The sequence below is a fragment of the Notamacropus eugenii genome, chromosome 2 (genome assembly GCF_028372415.1).
Source record: "Notamacropus eugenii isolate mMacEug1 chromosome 2, mMacEug1.pri_v2, whole genome shotgun sequence".
NCBI classification, from domain to species: Eukaryota; Metazoa; Chordata; class Mammalia; order Diprotodontia; family Macropodidae; genus Notamacropus; species Notamacropus eugenii.
Window position 1 is genome coordinate 319,212,149 of NC_092873.1, and position 18,459 is coordinate 319,230,607.

Here is an 18,459-nt window from a genome sequence, read left to right on the forward strand (position 1 = left end):
ATTTTAGAGAAAAGAGAAGAGTTAAAAGGGATGACAGAATTAAGTAAAGATGTATTTCTTGTTTCTTCTACAGATTTTTAGTCCAGGAAATTGAGACAAAGCCTGGGAAAATGAAAAGATTGAAGATACAGTGAGTTAATCCCACAACATGACCACATTGTCATGTTAATGAGGCAAGAATCTAGGTTTGGAAAGGAAGATAGATATACTCACCCCTTCCTCTGAGGTAGATGGGAAAGAGGAGGAGATGTAGAGAAAGTTTGAGAAGATTTGGTATAGAGGGGTTAAGATGAAGGAATCTAGGAAAGATTTTTTTTTCTGTTTCAGTGAAGTAGGAAATGCTAGACTGCAGTGGTAGGGATAATAGAAAAGATTTGACAGTTGAGTGCAGAAAAGTTTTGGGTCACTGTGGAGAATGCAGTATGGACAATAAGAGATAAAGAATTATTACTAAGCATCAGTTGAAGTCTAGATCGCTTGAATCTCTAGTAGAGTTACAGGTCAACAATAGAAGAACATAGGATTGGGAGAGTGCATGCCAGGTAGAGCATATGACGCTAAAATAAGAATGAAACAAATGGGAGGAGAATAGAGTGTATTTGAAATGAAATGAGGGAGTATAACAGGCTTAGTAGGGAAAGTGGAATGAATATAAGGATGGTCAGAGATATGGTTCACAGTTTTAGATGAGGTATTCAGTCAGGTACTGTACAAGCTCAGAGGTTCCATAGTTGTAAGGAGCTTCAAATGATCTCATCCAGCTTCATCGTAGAGCCAAGGAAACTGAAAGTCCAAGAAACAAGCTAACTTGTCCAAAATCCAATAGGTGAGAAGAGTCAGAAACAGGATTTGAACCCACTTCTTGGAAAGGAGCTACTTTTTTTTTTTTTTTACACCTAATTATCCTAAGCATTGAGATAGAGTGTCAGCAGCAACCCCTCAAACTGCTGAGGATTCTTATAGTTTATTGATATGAGAATCATTAGGAGAGGAAAATTAATAAATGTTTAGATCCCATTATGAAGAACAGTTTATTTATTGTGAAAGAATTGTGAGCTTCTTGGGAAGAAAGTGTTATAAAAGATGTGAATTTATTTTATCACGTAATGGTTTACTGACCTTTTATTTTCAACAGTAGATGTCATCTTTATTTTTTATAGCAATATAGTTGTATAGGTATGCATGGTAAATAAGAGGCAGTTTGCAAAAGAAATTCAGTTTGCAAGAAGTTTGGTTAAATGGAGGGTATATCTTAATATATATGTGTATCTGTATATATATATAAAACTTAATTATTTTTCATTATTCACTTCCACAAGAATTTTAATTCCAAATTTTCTCCCCACCCCAGGACAATGTGCACCCTATCCCACCCCTTTTTCCAGTCTGTCCTCCCTTATATCACCCCTCTTCTTCCATTTCCCTCCCCTCTTTTCCTTTAGGGCAAGATAAATTTCTATACCCCAAGGCCTGTACATCTCTTTTCCCAGTTGTGTGCAAAAACAATTTTTAACCTTCATTTTTAAATCTTTGAGTTCTAATCTCTCCCTTTCTCCTTCCCCACCCACCCTAATTGATAAAGTAAGCAATTCAATGTCATACATGTGTAGCCATGCAAAACACTTCCATAACAGTCATGTTGTGAAAGACTAAACACATTTCCTTCTGTCCTGTCATGCACTCCATTTATTATATTCTCTCCCTTGACTTGTCCCCCCACAATAGTGTTTGCTTCTGATTATCCCTTCCTCCAATCTGCCATCCCTTCTATTATCTTCCCTCTTCTATTCCCTTCCCCCCTGCCTTGCTGAAGGGTAAAATAGATTTCCATACTCAATTCCATGCCCAATTTCCATACTGAATTCCATACCCAGTTGTGTTATTCCCTTCCCAAATCTAATGAGAGTAAGGCTCACTTATTCCCTTTCACTTTCCCTCTCTCCTCCTCCCTTGTAACAGCTTTTTCTTGCCTCTTTTATGTGAAATGATTTGCTGCATTCTACCTCTCCGTTTCTCTTTCTCCCAATACATTCCTCTCAAAACTTATTTTTATTTTGTAGATATTCTCCCTTCATATTCGGCTTACCCTGTGCCCTCTGTCTATAGACATAGATAGACAGACGGACGGACGGACAGACAGACAGACAGATAGATAGATAGATATATGTATACACACAAATATATATACCTACACATATACATACTCATATTTAATATATAAATACATATACATACACACCTATGTATGTATGTATATGTATGTATACACACACACACACACACACACACACACATATATTCTCTCTAACTACCCTAACACTGAGAAAAGTCTCATGAGTTACAAATATCATCTTTCCATGTAGAAATGTAAATAGTTCAACTTTAATGAGTCCCTTATGGTTTCTCTTTCCTGTTTACCTTTTCACGTTTCTCGTGATAGTTGTATTTGAAAGTCAGATTTTCTATTCAGCTCTAGTTTTTTCAACAAGAATGCTTGGAAGTCCTCTATTTCATTGAAATTCCATTTTTTTCCACTGAAGTATTATACTCAGTTTTGCTGGACAGGTGATTCTTGGTTTTAATCCTATCTCCTTTGACCTCTGTAATATCATATTCCAAGCCCTCTGATCCCTTAGTGTAGAAGCTGCTAAATCCTATGTTATCCTGATTGTATTTCCATAATACTTGAATTGTTTCTTTCTGGCTGCTTGTAATATTTTCTTCTTGACCTGGCAACTCTGGAATTTGGCTACATATTTGTAGGAATTTTTCTTTTGGGATCTCTTTCAGGAGGTGATCAATTAATTCTTTCCATTTTTATTTTACCCTCTGGTTCTAGAATATCAGAGCAATTTTCCTTGATAATTTCTTGGAATATGATATCTAGGCCCTTTTTTTGATCATGGCTTTCAGGTAGCCCAATAGTTTTTAATTCTCTCCAGGATCTATTTTCCAGGTCAGTTGTTTTTCCAATGAGATATTTAACATTGTCTGCTACTTTTTCATTCCTTTGGCTTTGTTTTATAATTTCTTGATTTTTCATAAAGTCATTAGCTTCCATTTGCTCCATTCTAATTTTTAAGGAATTATTTTCTTCAGTGACCTTTTGGACTTCTTTTTCCATTTGCACCATTTTGCTTTTTAAGGCATTCTTCTCCTTATTGGCTTTTTGGGCCTCTTTTGCCATTTCATTTAGTCTATTTTTAAAGGTGATAGTATTTTTGGGGGTCTCATTTGGCAAATTGTTGACTCGTTTTTCATGATTTTCTTACATCATTCTCATTTCTCTTCCCAATTTTTCCTCTAGTTCTCTTACTTGATTTTCAAAATCCTTTTTGAGCTCTTCCATGGCCTGAGACCATTTCATATTTTTTTTTTTGGAGACTTTGGATGTAGGAGCCTTGACTTTGCTGTCTTCCTCTGGTTGTATGCTTTGATCTTCCTCTGATTGTATGCTTTGATCTTCTGCATCCAAAAGGATGGAAAAAAATACCTTTTTCACCAAGAAAGTAACCTTTTATAGTCTTATTTTCCCCCCTTTTTGGAAATTTTCCCAGCCAGTTACTTGACTTTTGAGCTCTTTGTTAAGTGGAGGGTATTTTACCTCAAGTTTCAGAGGTTTTGTGCAGCTGTTTTCAGAGATATCTCTAGGGACCTGTAAGTCCTCCAAAGTGGTATAATCAACAGAGAGGTGTTTTATTCCTCTCCTGGTCTGCACTCTGGTCTGTGAGCAAGCATACACTCCCTTTTCTACCCTGAATCTGCGAATAGAATTCCCTTTCCACAGCCACCACCAGCTGCTCCATGCTAACAATCTTCCTAGCCCCAGGACTGCCACTCAGGACTGTGACCCAAATCAGTCGTTCAAGACACAGTCCCCACAGACTGAGAGCTTCAGAAGTTGCTGCTCCTGGGCTTGGGGCTAGGGCTGAGTCTGGACCATGCTGCGCTCTTACCCAGGTGAGAGAGAGCTTTCTCACTGACCTTTGAAGCTGTCTTTGGCTTTTGTGGGTTGAGAAATCTGGAAACCATGGCACAGTGACTCAGCTCCCTGAGGCCTGCTCCAGTCCTGTCTGTGCTGTGTGGCCCACACTGGGCTGTACTCTGCCCTGAGCCTAGTGCAATAGACCCTTCCTGTCTGCATACCACATTGTCTTGGGCTAGAAATCTGTTTTACTCTGTCATTTTGAGGCTTCTGTTGCTCTAGAATTTGTTTAGAGTCATTTTTTTACAGGTATTTTAAGGAGGTTGGGGGAAGAGATCAAGTAGGTCCCTGCTTCTACTCTGCTATCTTGGCTCCACCCCCAGTGTAGGGTTTATCTTAATATGTAGTCCATAGCTTTGAATTAAAATATGACTTGTTGAACGTTCATAAATATAATTATTAAGCAAAACATCTTCTCATCTGCCAATTTTCATATTGCGGTGGGAATTTATTGTTACACAGAATTGATCTTAGGTGACTGTTAATTGTTAGATTTATTTCAGGTCCATGTTCTTACATTTGTGTACTTATGTACTCAAATTTTTTTATGTATTCAAATAACCTTATGTTAGAAGGTACTGTCAGGTTTGCTCCAATATCCTGCTTCTTTTTTGCAGCATTATATTTAAAGATTTGGATCTGAAAAAGTATTAAGGTTGATTTTAGGAGGGAATGGCAGAATTAGGTAGATAGAATTCCCCACTTGATGAAAGATCAAACTATGAAAATTTTCTCTTCTTGTAATGAATTTATGAGCCAGTTCAATAGTGTAATTTGAATGGTCAAAGAAAAAAAAATATATGTATGTATACTATCCTACTGCCTTGCCAAGAAAATATATAGTATTTTAATTATTTGAATGTATCTGTAGGGAGGAAGGCAAGATTAGGTTTAGATTTAAGTTTAGATTGTCACTATATAATAAGTGATTATTATAGACAAGCAGTTCATTACATATGCATCATTCACATATCTTTCCCACTCCAGGCCCAGTGTTTTATCCACAGTGTCAGAAATTCTTTGATTAATTTTTCAAGTGAGGAATAAAACAAGGAGACGTACTTGGCAAAGGAGTTTGATGTTGTTAACAAGGATATTGATGCAATCCAAAGGGAAGAGAGATTCTCTGATGGTAAGAGGTGCTCTCATTTGAGGACACTACCATCACTCAGGTTTACCAATCTCACTGTCATCGTTAATCTCATTCTAGATAGCCAATCAGTTGAAAAACCTTTTTAATTTCTTTCTCTATGACATCTTTCTATAATTTTTTTTTCTTTACTCATAAGGCCACTACCTTGATGCAGGTCCTCATCATCTGTCACTTGGACTATTTCATCCCTCCTACTTTGTCTCCCTACCTCAGTTCTCTCTCCTATCTTTCACATAGTTTCCAGTGAATTTACTTTTTAAAAATTTTTCCTTTTTTATAAATTATGAACTTATTTTTTTAAATAAACATTTTAATATTCCAGGAACCAAAAAAAGATTATATCAGAAACTGTAAACTTTTATTCCTTACATTTTTCTTTTTTAAAGTTTATATTAAACTTAACAAAGTAGAAAAAAATTTCCTTCTTTGAGTGATTTTCCTAAAGCATAAGCTGCCATTTTCACTCCCCTTCTCAGTAAATTTCACTGGGCCCTTATTATGTCGAGGATCAAATATAAGCTCTCTGTTTTGCGTAGAAGACCTACACAACCTGGCCCCAACCTACTTTTCCAACCTTATTACACAATATTCCCCTTTATGCACTCTTATAGGTAAGCCAAACTTACCTTCTTAGACTATTCTTCATACACTGGAATCAGTCTTTATCTCCATACCTTTGTGCTAATTTTCCACCTTGTCTAGAATGCTCATCCTCCTCACCTTGGCTTCTTAGACTTGCTAGTTTCTTAGAGGACTTAGGTTCAAGTACTACCTTTGGCATCAGGGTTTCTTAACCTTTTTGGGGGGACCTGAATCTGTCTTTGGCAGAATAATGAAGCCTCTGGACCCCTTCTCAGAATATTTTTTCTTTTTTTAATTTAACTTTATTTTCAATTCTGAATTCTCACCCTTTCACCATCCATTAAGGAAGGAAAAATATAACTGTTTCAAATTTAAGAAAAGCACATTCCCACATTTAGCCATATGCAAAAGAAGGAAGGAGAAAATAAAAGGAAATTTTAAATTGTTCCATTCTGCACAGTCCCTCAGCTGTCTAAAACTGGATAGCATATTTCAACATGAGTTGTGGCTGGTCAAAGAGTTTTTCAAAGTTGCTCATTTTTATGTTATTGTTAATATATAAATTGTTACTCTGGATCTGCTCACTTCACTTTGCTTCACTTTATATGTTTTCCTAGGTTGTTCTGAAATTATTTCCTTAATCATTTTTTACAGCACAATAGTGTTCCATCAACTTTATGTACCATATTTGGTATATGAATTTGTCCACCCATTCCCTGATTAATGGAGACTCCTTCAGGTTCCAGCTCTTTGCGATCACAAAATTATTTGTACATATGAGTCCTTTCCCTCTTAGTTTGATCCCTTTGGGGTACAGACCTCTTAGTAGTATCACTTGGTCAAAGGGTATACACAGTTTAATAACTTTTAGGGCATAACTCCCACCATGGTTCCCACAAACAGTTCACTAAAGTTCTTTTTTCCCCATAGACCTTCTAGCATTTGTAGTTTCTTCTTTTTGTCACCTTTACCAGTCTGATGGTTGTAAGGTAGGTAGTACGCAGAATTGTTTTGATTTGCATTTCCTCTAATTAGTAAGTTAGAGGATTTTTTCATATGGATATTGACAGCTTGGATTTCTTCTTTGAAAACTGACTATTCATATCCTTTGACCATTATCAGTTTAGTAATGGCTCCTAAAAAATAGTGTTTTAAATGTAAAATAAAACACAGGATTGCAAAGGAAAATGATTGTATTGAAGTACAATTATCAAAATGTATTTTGTTTTTGAAGTTCATAGATTCCAGGTTAAGAACTCTTATTCTATGTGAATCTTAAATGAATTTTTTTTATTTCCTCCCAGATACTACTGCTTTCCCCCTGAAATAGTTGTCTCCCTAATTAGATTGTAAACTTCTTGAGCACAGAGACTGTTTCATTTCTTTTTCTTAGCACAGTTCCTTGCATATAGTATGCTCTTAATAAACTAGGAAGAATTTTGGAGTTCTTCAAGGCATTACACAATTTCCCAAATACAGTTTAGCTTATTTTCTTCCTTCTTTTCTGGGCCCAGTTTATTGTCTGCTTGCATATACTGATGTATTAGATTTAAAGACTGTGTATCTAAATACTATTCTTCATTTGCTTAGTTTTTCCTTAAGATGAACACTTTTGAATAATTGTGAGGCTGTTTAAGAGAATTTGCAGTGTCCTAGGAATTGAAGCAATTAGCATAATGTTATCTGCAAAAAAAGGAGCATTACTGTCTTTAGGAAATCCCTCTTGCATTTGGTCTTTGTGCTAGACATTGCCCTTGATTAGTGACTGACAGGTTTAAACTAGCTTAAACCTACATGTCTTCCTGTTCTATGTATCATTTGCTATTAATAATTATAGTGTTTTGGGACAAAGATATTTCTCTTAAATTCTTGTGTGATTTTAACATTAACCCACAGACACACAAACACATGTGCTCACCACATGAGTGTTGATGATTGGCTCAAGGGAGGGTTTTATAAGGATGGGGAAGATGTTTGCAGGCATCGGGGGAGGAGCCAATAAATAGAGTTTAAAGATTAGCCAGAGTGGGGATGATAGAGGAGTCTGTTTCTACTTGAAACAGGATGGGATGTGATCAAGGAAGCATGAAGTGGTGTTTGGCCCAGCAAAAAGGATTATCTCTTCATATGATGTGAATGAAGAGATAGTGGGGGAAATGCATGACTGGTATGCTTTATACTGTCCTCCTTTTTTTTTAGTGCTATTTCTTCTTCCTCATTCAGCACATCAGAAACAATAATGTCATAATCTAAATGTGATGGCCCCTCTGTCATTAATATAGAAAAGAATTTGTTATAAAATTTTACATATCTTTTCCTTTTTTCATCCATTTGTTGACCTTTCATTTCCATCTTTAAATGGTCTCAGAATGTTTTGGCTTAAATGGTTTTCTGACCGAGCTTCTCTAAACTTCTAATTAAAGTTTTGCAAACTTGTTTTGCATGATCATTGTATTAGAATTCTTTAAAGCTCAAAGATACTTAAGGGATCAGCTAGTCTAAGCTCCTCATTTTACTGAAGTGACTAGGGGCAAGACTGAAATTGCAGTCAGAAAACCTGCATACAAGTTCATGACTGTTTCCACTATATTGTAATATTAACTGTTTCTCATTTATTCACGAGACCATATTTAAATTTGGGGCTTTTTTTGTTTCATTCCTTGTAGTGCCAGAACCTACTAAGACCAGTTCAAGCCAGCCCCAACCTGCTGGTATCAGTACCAGTACTTCCACCAGCACTATCACCAATAGCAGCAATGGCAAACGTGCATCTGCCAATGGCCAGCAGCCAGCTGCATCCCGTTACCTGCCTCGTGAGGTGCCTCCACGTTTCCGCCAGCAAGAACAGAAGCAGCTATTAAAAAGAGGTCAGCCATTACCTCCTGGGACTCTTACCAGTGTAAGCCCAACACAAGGTACTGGACAAGCAGGGGCAAGTCCTCCTCCTCTAACAGGAGCAGGTGGACAGCATCATCCAAGTAAACTGCAATCAGGTAAGTTTTTTATGTAACAGGACATTCTGATAATCTCAGAAAAACTTTTATACTTTTTGCTGAGTAACAAGTATACTTTGTATTATGTGATCTCAGAAAACTGCATAAACATTGTTTTTCTGTTTACTTGAATGATAATCTTAGCTTATCTTCACTTTTTATTTACCTTCAATTAGCTGTGGCTAAATACTTCGATTTTTATACTTTTTGTTCTATGCCTCCAAGTCCATCTAAAATAATTAGTTAACTAGAAACTATAATCTCATTGTAATTTATATATTCTATGAATTGAATTAAGTAGTAGAAATATAATGTGACCTACATTAACCTTAGTTTACAAACTAAACAAGAAACTGAATAAAGAGATTAACAGCTGTGTTTTTTTAAAGTGTCCACAATATGACAGCAACAGTTAAATATAATAGGCCCTGAATTTTAAGTATGTTGATAGCTTAGTGGTCACACAAATATGTGGAACAAAATTATTTTTGTCACATCTTATGTAAGATTTGTTTAAACTTATGTTTCAAGTGGGAAACAGAAGTTAGCTTTGCAACAAAAATTTTAAAATTCTTTTAAAACTTAATTTCCAATAAACCTTAAAGCATTGTTTGAAATTTTTATGTTTATTAACCAAGAAAAAATATACTTGTTCCTGACCAAGTTAAACTTTTAAATAATTTGTATAGTAAAGAACTTAGGTTTTTTTCCCCTTTTTACTTCAGTACTCCATTCATTCAGAGCAATATAGAAATTATTGAATAGCAGTCAAGAGTTCTGTTGTAAAATTTTGCACATTCGTTTTAGGACCTATAAAGAATTTTATTAGATATGGCTTATATAAAAAAATAAATTTACTCACATTCCATTCAGCATTTATTAAGTACCTACTATATGCAGTGCACTGTGCTAGGCTCTGGGAATATAAAATGATGTAGACTGCTTGTCTTTGACAAGCTTGCAATCTGATGGAACAAGTATGTATACCGTAATAAATAACTACGATACAAGTAAGAAGTTCAAATAGAGTGGCATAAAACATTCATAATGGGAGAAACTGGGGTGGGTTAATGAGACAGCAAAGAAAACGTTTTAGAAGTGATACTTGAGGTGAGTCTTGAAGGGAGGAAAGAAGATGGAAAAATTATTTTTCCCCCACCAACGCAAATACTAAAAACAGTAGAGCAAAAGTTAAGGTGGTCATTAGTCCATTCTGGCTAAAACATACAGTGTATCTGTCAATAGGAGTAATATTTGATAAGCCTGGAAAGGTAGATTCAAACCAGATTGTAGGAGTCCTTGAATGCCAGGCTAAAGAATTTGCATTTTATCTAGTAAACAGGATCTCATTGGAGTTCTTAGGAGAAAGAATTGATGTCACCAGTACTTTGAATTACTCAGGCAGTAGTGCTAAGGTTGACTTTGGAAATAGAGAAAGACTAAAAGTGGAGAGATCAGTTAGGATGCTATTACAAAAGTCAAGGGGAAAGATGAGAGCCTAAATACAGAGGCAGTAACATTTCTTTGGTTTTCTAAAGTAACATTAGTTAATGAGAAGATATAAAGTTATTAATTTTTCTCTACAGTCTTCTAATGCAAACTTATTTTCATCAAGCTTATGAATACTTATAACTATGCTCAATCTAGAGTAATTGTCATATTTTTCCTTGTCATTTATTCCCTTTGCGTAGGCCTAAAATATAAGGCACATTCATAAAGACATTAATCTTTACAATTAAATCCTGCTCCTTGTTTGCTTGTTTTTCCCCCAGTCTATCCTATAACTACCAATCAGTTCGCAGGCATCTATTTAGCAATGACAATCTTCCAGGTACTGAGCTGGAGATTCAAAGAAAAAACAAGTCTCTGCCATCAGGGATAGACTGAAAAAAATTTAAACACGTGTCGGGACAGTCAATGAAAAGGCACAAAGATGGAATGTCATGTGAGGCAAGTAGAAAGTGGGCCAATGTAGCTAGATTGTAGGTTGCATGGAAAGGAAATGATGGGGAAAAGACTGGAAAAATAGGAAAGAGCCAGAATGTGAAAAGCTTTAAATGCCAAACAAAGTTTATTTGCTCCTGTACACAAGAGAAAGCCATTAGAAAGTTAATAGAGAGGGTGACATGGGCATGTTTATGCTATAGGAAAACCACTTTGGTAGCTGAGTGGAAAAAGGGTTGGTGTAAGTTGGGACAAGGTAGGGAGTCCAGTTAGAAGACTGTTAAAGAAGTCTATCAAAGAGTTAATGAGGGCCTGAACTAGAGTAATAGCCTTGTAAAAAGTAGAAAGATGATATAGGAAAAGGAATGATAAGATTTTTCAGCTGACTAGTGTTGAAGATAACATGGAAGTTGTTAGGAAAAATGGTGGTACCATCAACGGTAATAGAGAAATTCAGAAGGGGCAAGGTTAGCTTCTGAGGGAAAAATGATAAATTTTGGTTTGGATATACTGAGTCTGAGATACTGCTGGGGCATCCAGTTTGAAATAGGCGTTTGGTGATGTGGAATTGGAGCTCCATAGAAAGTCTAAGGGTAGATATATACATTTGAAAATCATCTGCAAAGAGATTAAACCCAGGGAGCTGTTTAGTTCACCAAATGAGATAGCACTGAGAGAAAAGAGAAGAGGACATAGGACAAAAACATTCAGTCAGCAAGAGTTTATTAAGTATCTGCTTTGTGCCAAAGTGTGGGGCAGAGTCTTAATCTTTAATAGTCTTGATGGATGAATATCCAGCATAAGAGACTGAGAAGTAGCAGTAATTCAGGTAGGAGAACCTAGAGTACATAGATGAAACATTTATTAATCCATTACTATGTACCATGCACTCTGTAAAGCACTGGGAATAAAAGAAAACAAGATAGTCCTTTCTCAAGGAGCCTACTTTCTAAAGGATTAATGCAAAGTTAGGTTAGCCAAGAAGAGGGAGGAGGAAAGAGAATACCCATATGGGGAATGGTATAGAGACTTGGACATTAGGAAGATAAGAGGAAAGCTTACCCTTCAGAGCTAGGGAACCCATGAGAGTCCAAGGGATGTCTAAGTTTTGAATGGGGTAGAGATGACTGAAGAGTAGAACTGTGTTTAGAAAACATCTGGGAAATTGCGTAGAGACCTGGTCCCCAGAAAGATAAAAACAAAAGCTCACCCATCAGAGCTAGGAGATTCAAGAATGAAGTCCCAAATTTCTGGTGAGATAAGTATGTTGAGAGGAGACAGGAGAAGAGAGGTATGTGTGGGTAGGTTGGCCTTGGCAGGCCAGAGGGCTACCTCTTCATTACAGACTAAAGTGAAGAAGGAAATAGTGTGGGAGAGAGGTCTTATCAGAAGCATGTGAGATGAAGATGGAAAAAGGAACCAGTGTAGTCTCAGTTTTTTTCAGCTAAGTGGGAGAAGATCTATGTTGGGGGGAAAAGGAGAACACTCTTGGAGACTCAGAAGAGATAAAAAGGTTTGGAACAATTGCTGTGGTGAATGAGATGGGGAATTGATTAGGGAGAAGTATGATTGTTTTGCTACAATTGGAATTAAGTAGCACAAATTTGTAGTGATACAGTCAACCTGGTTTTGTCATTTCTTCCTGCTCATTAAAAAGCACGTGTTAGGTAGTGAAGGAAGCTAGTGGTGGGAGCTAATCCAGGGTTAGGGTTTGACAAGGGATTAGGAGAGAACAAGGATTTGAGAACTGGTGATAGTGTAGAGTTGAACTGGTTCAACAAGAGATTGAGAAGGAAAGGGAGGAAGAGGGTAGACAGGGCAAGGGTGATGGTGTTGTAAAGCACTAAGGCAGGTCATCACAGTGAAGATAAATAATAATAGGAGGAGATAGAAGGAGGAGATAGAAAGAGAAGACATTATGATTGCATAAAGGAATATCAGTTCTTGAATGTGTTTGGTGGTATGACTATCCCTATGTATACCTGAGATGAAATAGAGAAGTAGGTGATAAGAGTCAAGAAGACTGGAATAACTGGAAAGTTAGGATATTTCAGGAAAGAGACAGAGAGGAGTAGGGAATATTTCGGTTCCCCAACAGTGACCAGTGAGTTGTTGAGAAGATATGACTCCAGCCACTACAGAAAAGTGTGGGTAGAGATACGTCATCTCGGAGGAGGTAGATCTTAGAAGAGAGAAGAGGAAAAAAAAGTGGTATAAAATGAAAAGATGTTTGTTAATTATGGGACAGAAATCTGATGTTTGTTAATTATGGGACAGAAATCTGAGAAATTACAGTGGAAGGTACAACAAGATCTGGGGTAGAGCACCAGTGGGGTAGAGTTGAGGTGTTTTGCAATGAAAAGAAGGAAATAGGTAGGATTGAAGAAAGAGGTATTTATTCTTTGGCAGTTGGAGGTTCAGTGTCTCTTGGGATAGGGGGCAAGTAAGAGGATGATATGTTAACCACTGGAGAATAATTCCAGGAGGAATTTCATTGAGTTCTGATGATGAAGACAGGTGATGAGAAGGTTCAATCCTCTAGATTTTGACACAGCATTCAACCACTTGATCTGTTGAACTGTTGCTGTGTTCATGGGGGGGAAATCTGCCTTACAGCAGACATAAGCAGAAGTGTGTTCTCAGACAGATCTGCTATGTCCCAAGACCCGATTCGGGACAAACCTGGCAGTGCTATGTGAACCTCCCTAGGCACCTCTTGGTGTCCTGAAGCCTAGCAATAAGGCCTAAATTAGTATAACCTTGTGTGTCTCACAGTCCTTTTGTGGCTTTGGGATATCCAGAAGCAGTATGTCTTTCTTTGAGATAACAATTTTTCCTGTATTTTTTCTTTTGCACTTATTTTTAGATTCCTTTCCTCATTTAAGTGACTCTCTCACTCTATAAATCTATGCATTTATTTCAAGTGTTACTTTCTTTTTCTTTCTTTTATTTCCCCCCTTCTTTTATCCCTGTATTTCCTCCACTGTTTTAAGTATTTCAAGATTTCTTCTTGCCTCAGACCTCTAATTTTCAATAATAATCTTTTCCAAAAAAAAAAAAAGTTTTCTTTGCTTTGTCCTGCTTGTTTTTATCTTCCTTTCACTTGTGTTCTAAGTTTTAATTTCTGATTCATGAACTATACCCTTGTTTGTTCTTTCTTTATCCTCTCTCTCTGTCTCTCATGGGGTTAAAGCTTCCTAAGTACCAGGTTTGAGCTCTCTTCTATTTAGTTTTCATGGTGTTGTCTTTGTAGATCTGGCCCATCTAGTCAACAAACATTTTTTAAGCATCTACAATGTGCTGGGTAGTGTGGTAAGCACTATGAATGCAAAGACAAAATTAAAATAACCCTCATCCTCAAGGAATTTATAATCTTGTCAGGGAGGTGACATGTATCTATAATGACGTATACAAAATGAATACAAGATAATTGTGGGAGAAGAAAACATGGCAACTTTGGGGATCAAGGAAGCCTTCATATAGAAAGTGACCTTTGAGCTAAGTCTTGAAAGAACCTGGTTATTCTAAGTGGCAGAGGTCAGGAACAAGTGCATTCTCACTTCAGGGGACAGCCAGAAAGGCAGAGACAGAAGATGGTGTGAAGAACATCAAGAAAGTCAATTTGATTATAAAATTCATGAAGAATAATATGTAATAAGATTAGAAAGACAGGTTAAATTCAGGTTGTGAAGGGTTTCACATGCCAAACAGAAGAGCTTTCATTTGATCTTATTGGTAATAGAGAGCCGCAGGAGTTTATTGAGAAGTCTTGTGCTCCTTTGGCAACTATGTGGAAGATGAATTAGAGAGGAAAGAAGAGGCAAGAAGATTGTTGTAGTGATCCAAGTGAGAGAAGATGAGGGCCTGAACTAGGGTGATGACTTATGTGAGTGAAGAGAATGGGATGGAGGTGAGAGATCTAAAGAAAGATTTGTCAACCAATTGGCTATGTGGAATAAGAGTAAAGAGCAAAGATGACATGGAATGACAAACCTAGGTGACTAGAATGATGGTTGTATCCCTAAGGGAAGTTTGGAAGAGGGTGGGTTTTGGAGGGGCAGAGAGATAAGTTGTTTTGGATATGTTGACATCTTTTGTTTTGGACATAAGATATCTATGGAACCTTTTTTTTTTCTTGCTTTGCCTCACTTTTAGGAATAATTTTTGAAGGAAGCAGTATCTGTTTGCAGCTCCACATGGCATGGTATGAGTTACTCGATATCCTGAATGCTGAAGCCTGGCTCCACCACACTGCCCTTATGTTGATTAATGTCCATCCCATCCCATCTCTGGATACGTGTCTTGCCCACCACTTTGTATTGCAGTTGTCCTGGAAAATCTCACATCTCTTCTCTTGGGGTGGCATGCTGCAAATGGAGGCTCAGCATTGAAAGAGGGCAGCCTTCTAGTGCACAAACTACCCTCAGACTACCTAACATGAGGGCCTCATCTCCCACCTCAGACACATGCCACCTCTTACATGAAAATGCACTTCTGTAGTACTTTCTTTTTCCACCTTAGCATCAGACATATTCACTCCTTCCACTCCATTTTCATTGTCACTTGCACCTCCATTCTCCTAAAGATTCTCTTGCTAAGAGACAAAAGAAATCAGCATCCTTTCACTGTTTGTGCATGATTTGGTAGGAGTGTTGCCCCTTCTATGCAAATGTTCATTCTACTCTTCCTTACACAGAAGACTGATTCAACAGTAGGTTATCAGGAGATTTTTTTGGTAGCACATAAAATCAGCTCTTCTTATTACCTTATCCTGATTCTATAAATTCCCCTGGTTCATTTAAGCTTCCCTCAAATCTTTAATACCCTAGGTCCTTTAGTCCTTTGTTGGTCCCTTTTTGTTCTTTTGCCTCATAAATCCATCTTGTTGTTGTTGTTGTTGTTGTTCAGTTGTGTCAGACTCTTCATGACCCTGTGGACCATCACACACTAATGTTGTCCATGGGGTTTTCTTGGCAAAGATAATGTATTGGTTTGCCATTTTCTTCTCCAGTGGATTAAGGCAAAGAGAGGTTAAGGCATTTTTTTTTCTAGCAACCTATAAATATGAAATAGTCACATTATAACTTTTCTCACCATCTTCTATTGCTTCAGCAAAATTTTTACTTTTATTCTGGAATATTCCTTAATTCTCTCCTTTTCTTTACTTAATATCTTCTGACCTTTTTTATTCCTGAGGATACCCTCAAACTTTTGCCTGTTTGTTACTAAAATTAACTGACTTTTGATCGAAAAACTGTGCTAAATTTTTATTACATTATATACAGGAAATTGTAGAAATTTTAAAGCTAGAAGGGATTTTAGAGCTCATAAAATCTCTTTTCCTCCAGATGAAGAAACAATATCCTAAAGAGGTTCAGTGTCCTGCGCTAAGGTCCCATATCTAGTTAACAGCCATAGCTGGGACCCAGGTATCTCGATTCTTCCCTGTTCTCCACTTCCATGTTCGTGAACTTAGAAATTACTTTTCTGATCATAACCTTTTTATTACATCTTTCTGTCGTATTACTCCTAACCCTTTTTGGTTTTTGTCCTCACTGTGATAATTAATCCCTTCCCCAATCAGTTCTGCATTTGGTCATCACCCATGCACTGACTCTCCTCCCTTGCCTATTTCTTTCACCCTTTGGTGAATCAGTTCAACTCTACACTGTCCTCTATATTTGAATTTCTTTCCCCTCTATCAAACCCCCCCACCCCCAATCTTATCATTGAACATGCCTTGCCAAACCCTAATCTATGATCACTCCCACCCTCTGCTGCCTTTACTCCTATTTGCATGCTGCTGGAATTCAACAAAATGTGCTGGGTGAGTCCACTACAGATTTTGTTATATCCTCAGCTGGGCCTTCACTACAATGAGGCAATCTTTTTGTATTTCTTTAATCATTTCACTCACTGCCGCACCTATTCATCTCTCTTTAAGCTTCCCATCACACCTCCTTTCTCCCCGCCCCCTCCCAGCTGAGGAATTTGCCTCATACTTCCTTCAAAAAAAAAATGCCATTCTCCACAAGTTTCTTCTCTCCTTCTCTTGTCACATCTCTTACAAATTTTCACCCACTTTCTCCCTCTTTGCCCTTTTCACATGAATTAGGTGCATGTACCTCTACATGCACCCTTAATTACATCTTATTCCATTTTCTCCAGTATAGAGTGTTCCCTCTATCTCATCTTTACTCTTTCCCTAATCTTCAATCTCTCACTTTCTACTGGTTCTTTACCTTTATTTACAAACACACCAATGTCTTCCTGTAGTTTAAAAAAGCTCATTTTTTCCTTTTATCTCTACTAGTTGTTGTCCTAAATCTTTCCACCCCTTTAAACTCCTTGAGAAAGCTGTTTACACTTACTGCCTCTACTTCCTTTCCTAACTCCTCCTATCATACTCTCTTCTAAACCCTTTGCTATCTCACCTGTAACTTCATCATTTAACTGGAACTTCATGGTCACCAATGATCTCTTAATTGCCAAATCTAATGACCTTTTCTCAATTTTCATCTTTCTTGATCTCACTTTACCACCTTTGACATTGTCAGTCATCCTCTTCTAGAATCTAGATAGTTTCTCCTCTCTAGATTTCTGTGGTGCTGCCCTTTCTTGGTTTTCCCACCTACTTCTTACTCTCTTTTGTGGTACTTTCATCTAGGTCACTCCACACTAAATGTGGTTATCCTCAAAAAGACTGTCTTGGACCCCCTTCTCTTTTCCATCTGTCCTATCTCAATTGGTGATTTCATCAGCTCTCTTGAATTTAATTAACACCTCTATGCAGATGATTCTTAAATCATTATATTGAGCCTTGTACCTCTCTCTTGGATTTCATTCTCACATTACCAGCTACCTTCTAGCCATCCCAAACTAGATATTCCTTGGGTATTTCTAACATGTCCAAAATAGAACTCATTATTTTACTTCTCAACTCTGTCCTCTTTCATATTTCCCTATTTCTTTGGAAAGCACTATTATCCTCCCAGTCACCCAAGCTTGAAACTTTGGTGTTGTCCTTGGCTCTTCTTTCTCATTCCACATTTCAGATCTATTGCCAAGTCTTGTCATTTCTCCCATCACAACGTCTTTTGTATACATCCCCTTCTCTCTACTCATACAACTACTACTACAATTTAATGACTACCATGTTCCAGGCCCTCACCACTGTTTGCATGGACTATTATAGTAGCCTCCTAATTGGTATCTCTGCCTCAAATATCTCCCCACTCCAAAACCATTCTCCCGTCATTTGCCAAAGTGCAGGTCTGAGCATATTACTTCTGCCCCCTCCATAAACTCCAGTGGCTCCCTTTAGGATCCAATATTAATTCCTCTGATTGATTTGTAAAGCCTTTCACAACCTTTCACAATCCTTCCTATCTTTCTAGTCATATTTACTGTCCTTCACAAAATCTGTGATCAGCAACACTTTTCTTCTTGCACATCCTCCCAAACAACATTCCATTTCCCTACTTTGGGATTATTTTAAATAACTGTTCCCCATACCTGAAATGCTCTCCTTCCTCATTTCTACCTCCAAACTTTCCTTGATTCCTTCAAGACTCAGCTCAAATCCCATTTTCTATACTAGCTCTTTGCCTCTGACACCTTTCATGTGCATTGTGTATATCTTATACGTATAATTTTTGTAAGTTTTCTCTTTCATTATAGTGTTAGCTCCTTCAGGTCAAGAACCAATTTTTGCCTTTCTTTGTATCCCCAGCACTTAGCATAGTTAATAAATACTTGTTGACTGATTTCTACTTTTTTAATGACACTATATTTGTGCTGCT

At 37.2% G+C, this 18,459-nt stretch overlaps 1 protein-coding gene across 14 annotated transcripts in view; it reads left to right on the top strand.

Moving 5' to 3' along the window:
- TNRC6C (trinucleotide repeat containing adaptor 6C) overlaps positions 1-18,459 on the top strand; it is a 270,642-nt gene that overhangs the window by 109,919 nt on the left and 142,264 nt on the right. For all 14 annotated transcript variants that reach the window (XM_072645138.1, XM_072645145.1, XM_072645135.1 and 11 more), the window contains one exon: positions 8,387-8,713. In XM_072645138.1, the coding sequence (XP_072501239.1) occupies positions 8,387-8,713 (327 nt within the window). The remainder of the gene's footprint in view (positions 1-8,386; positions 8,714-18,459) is intronic.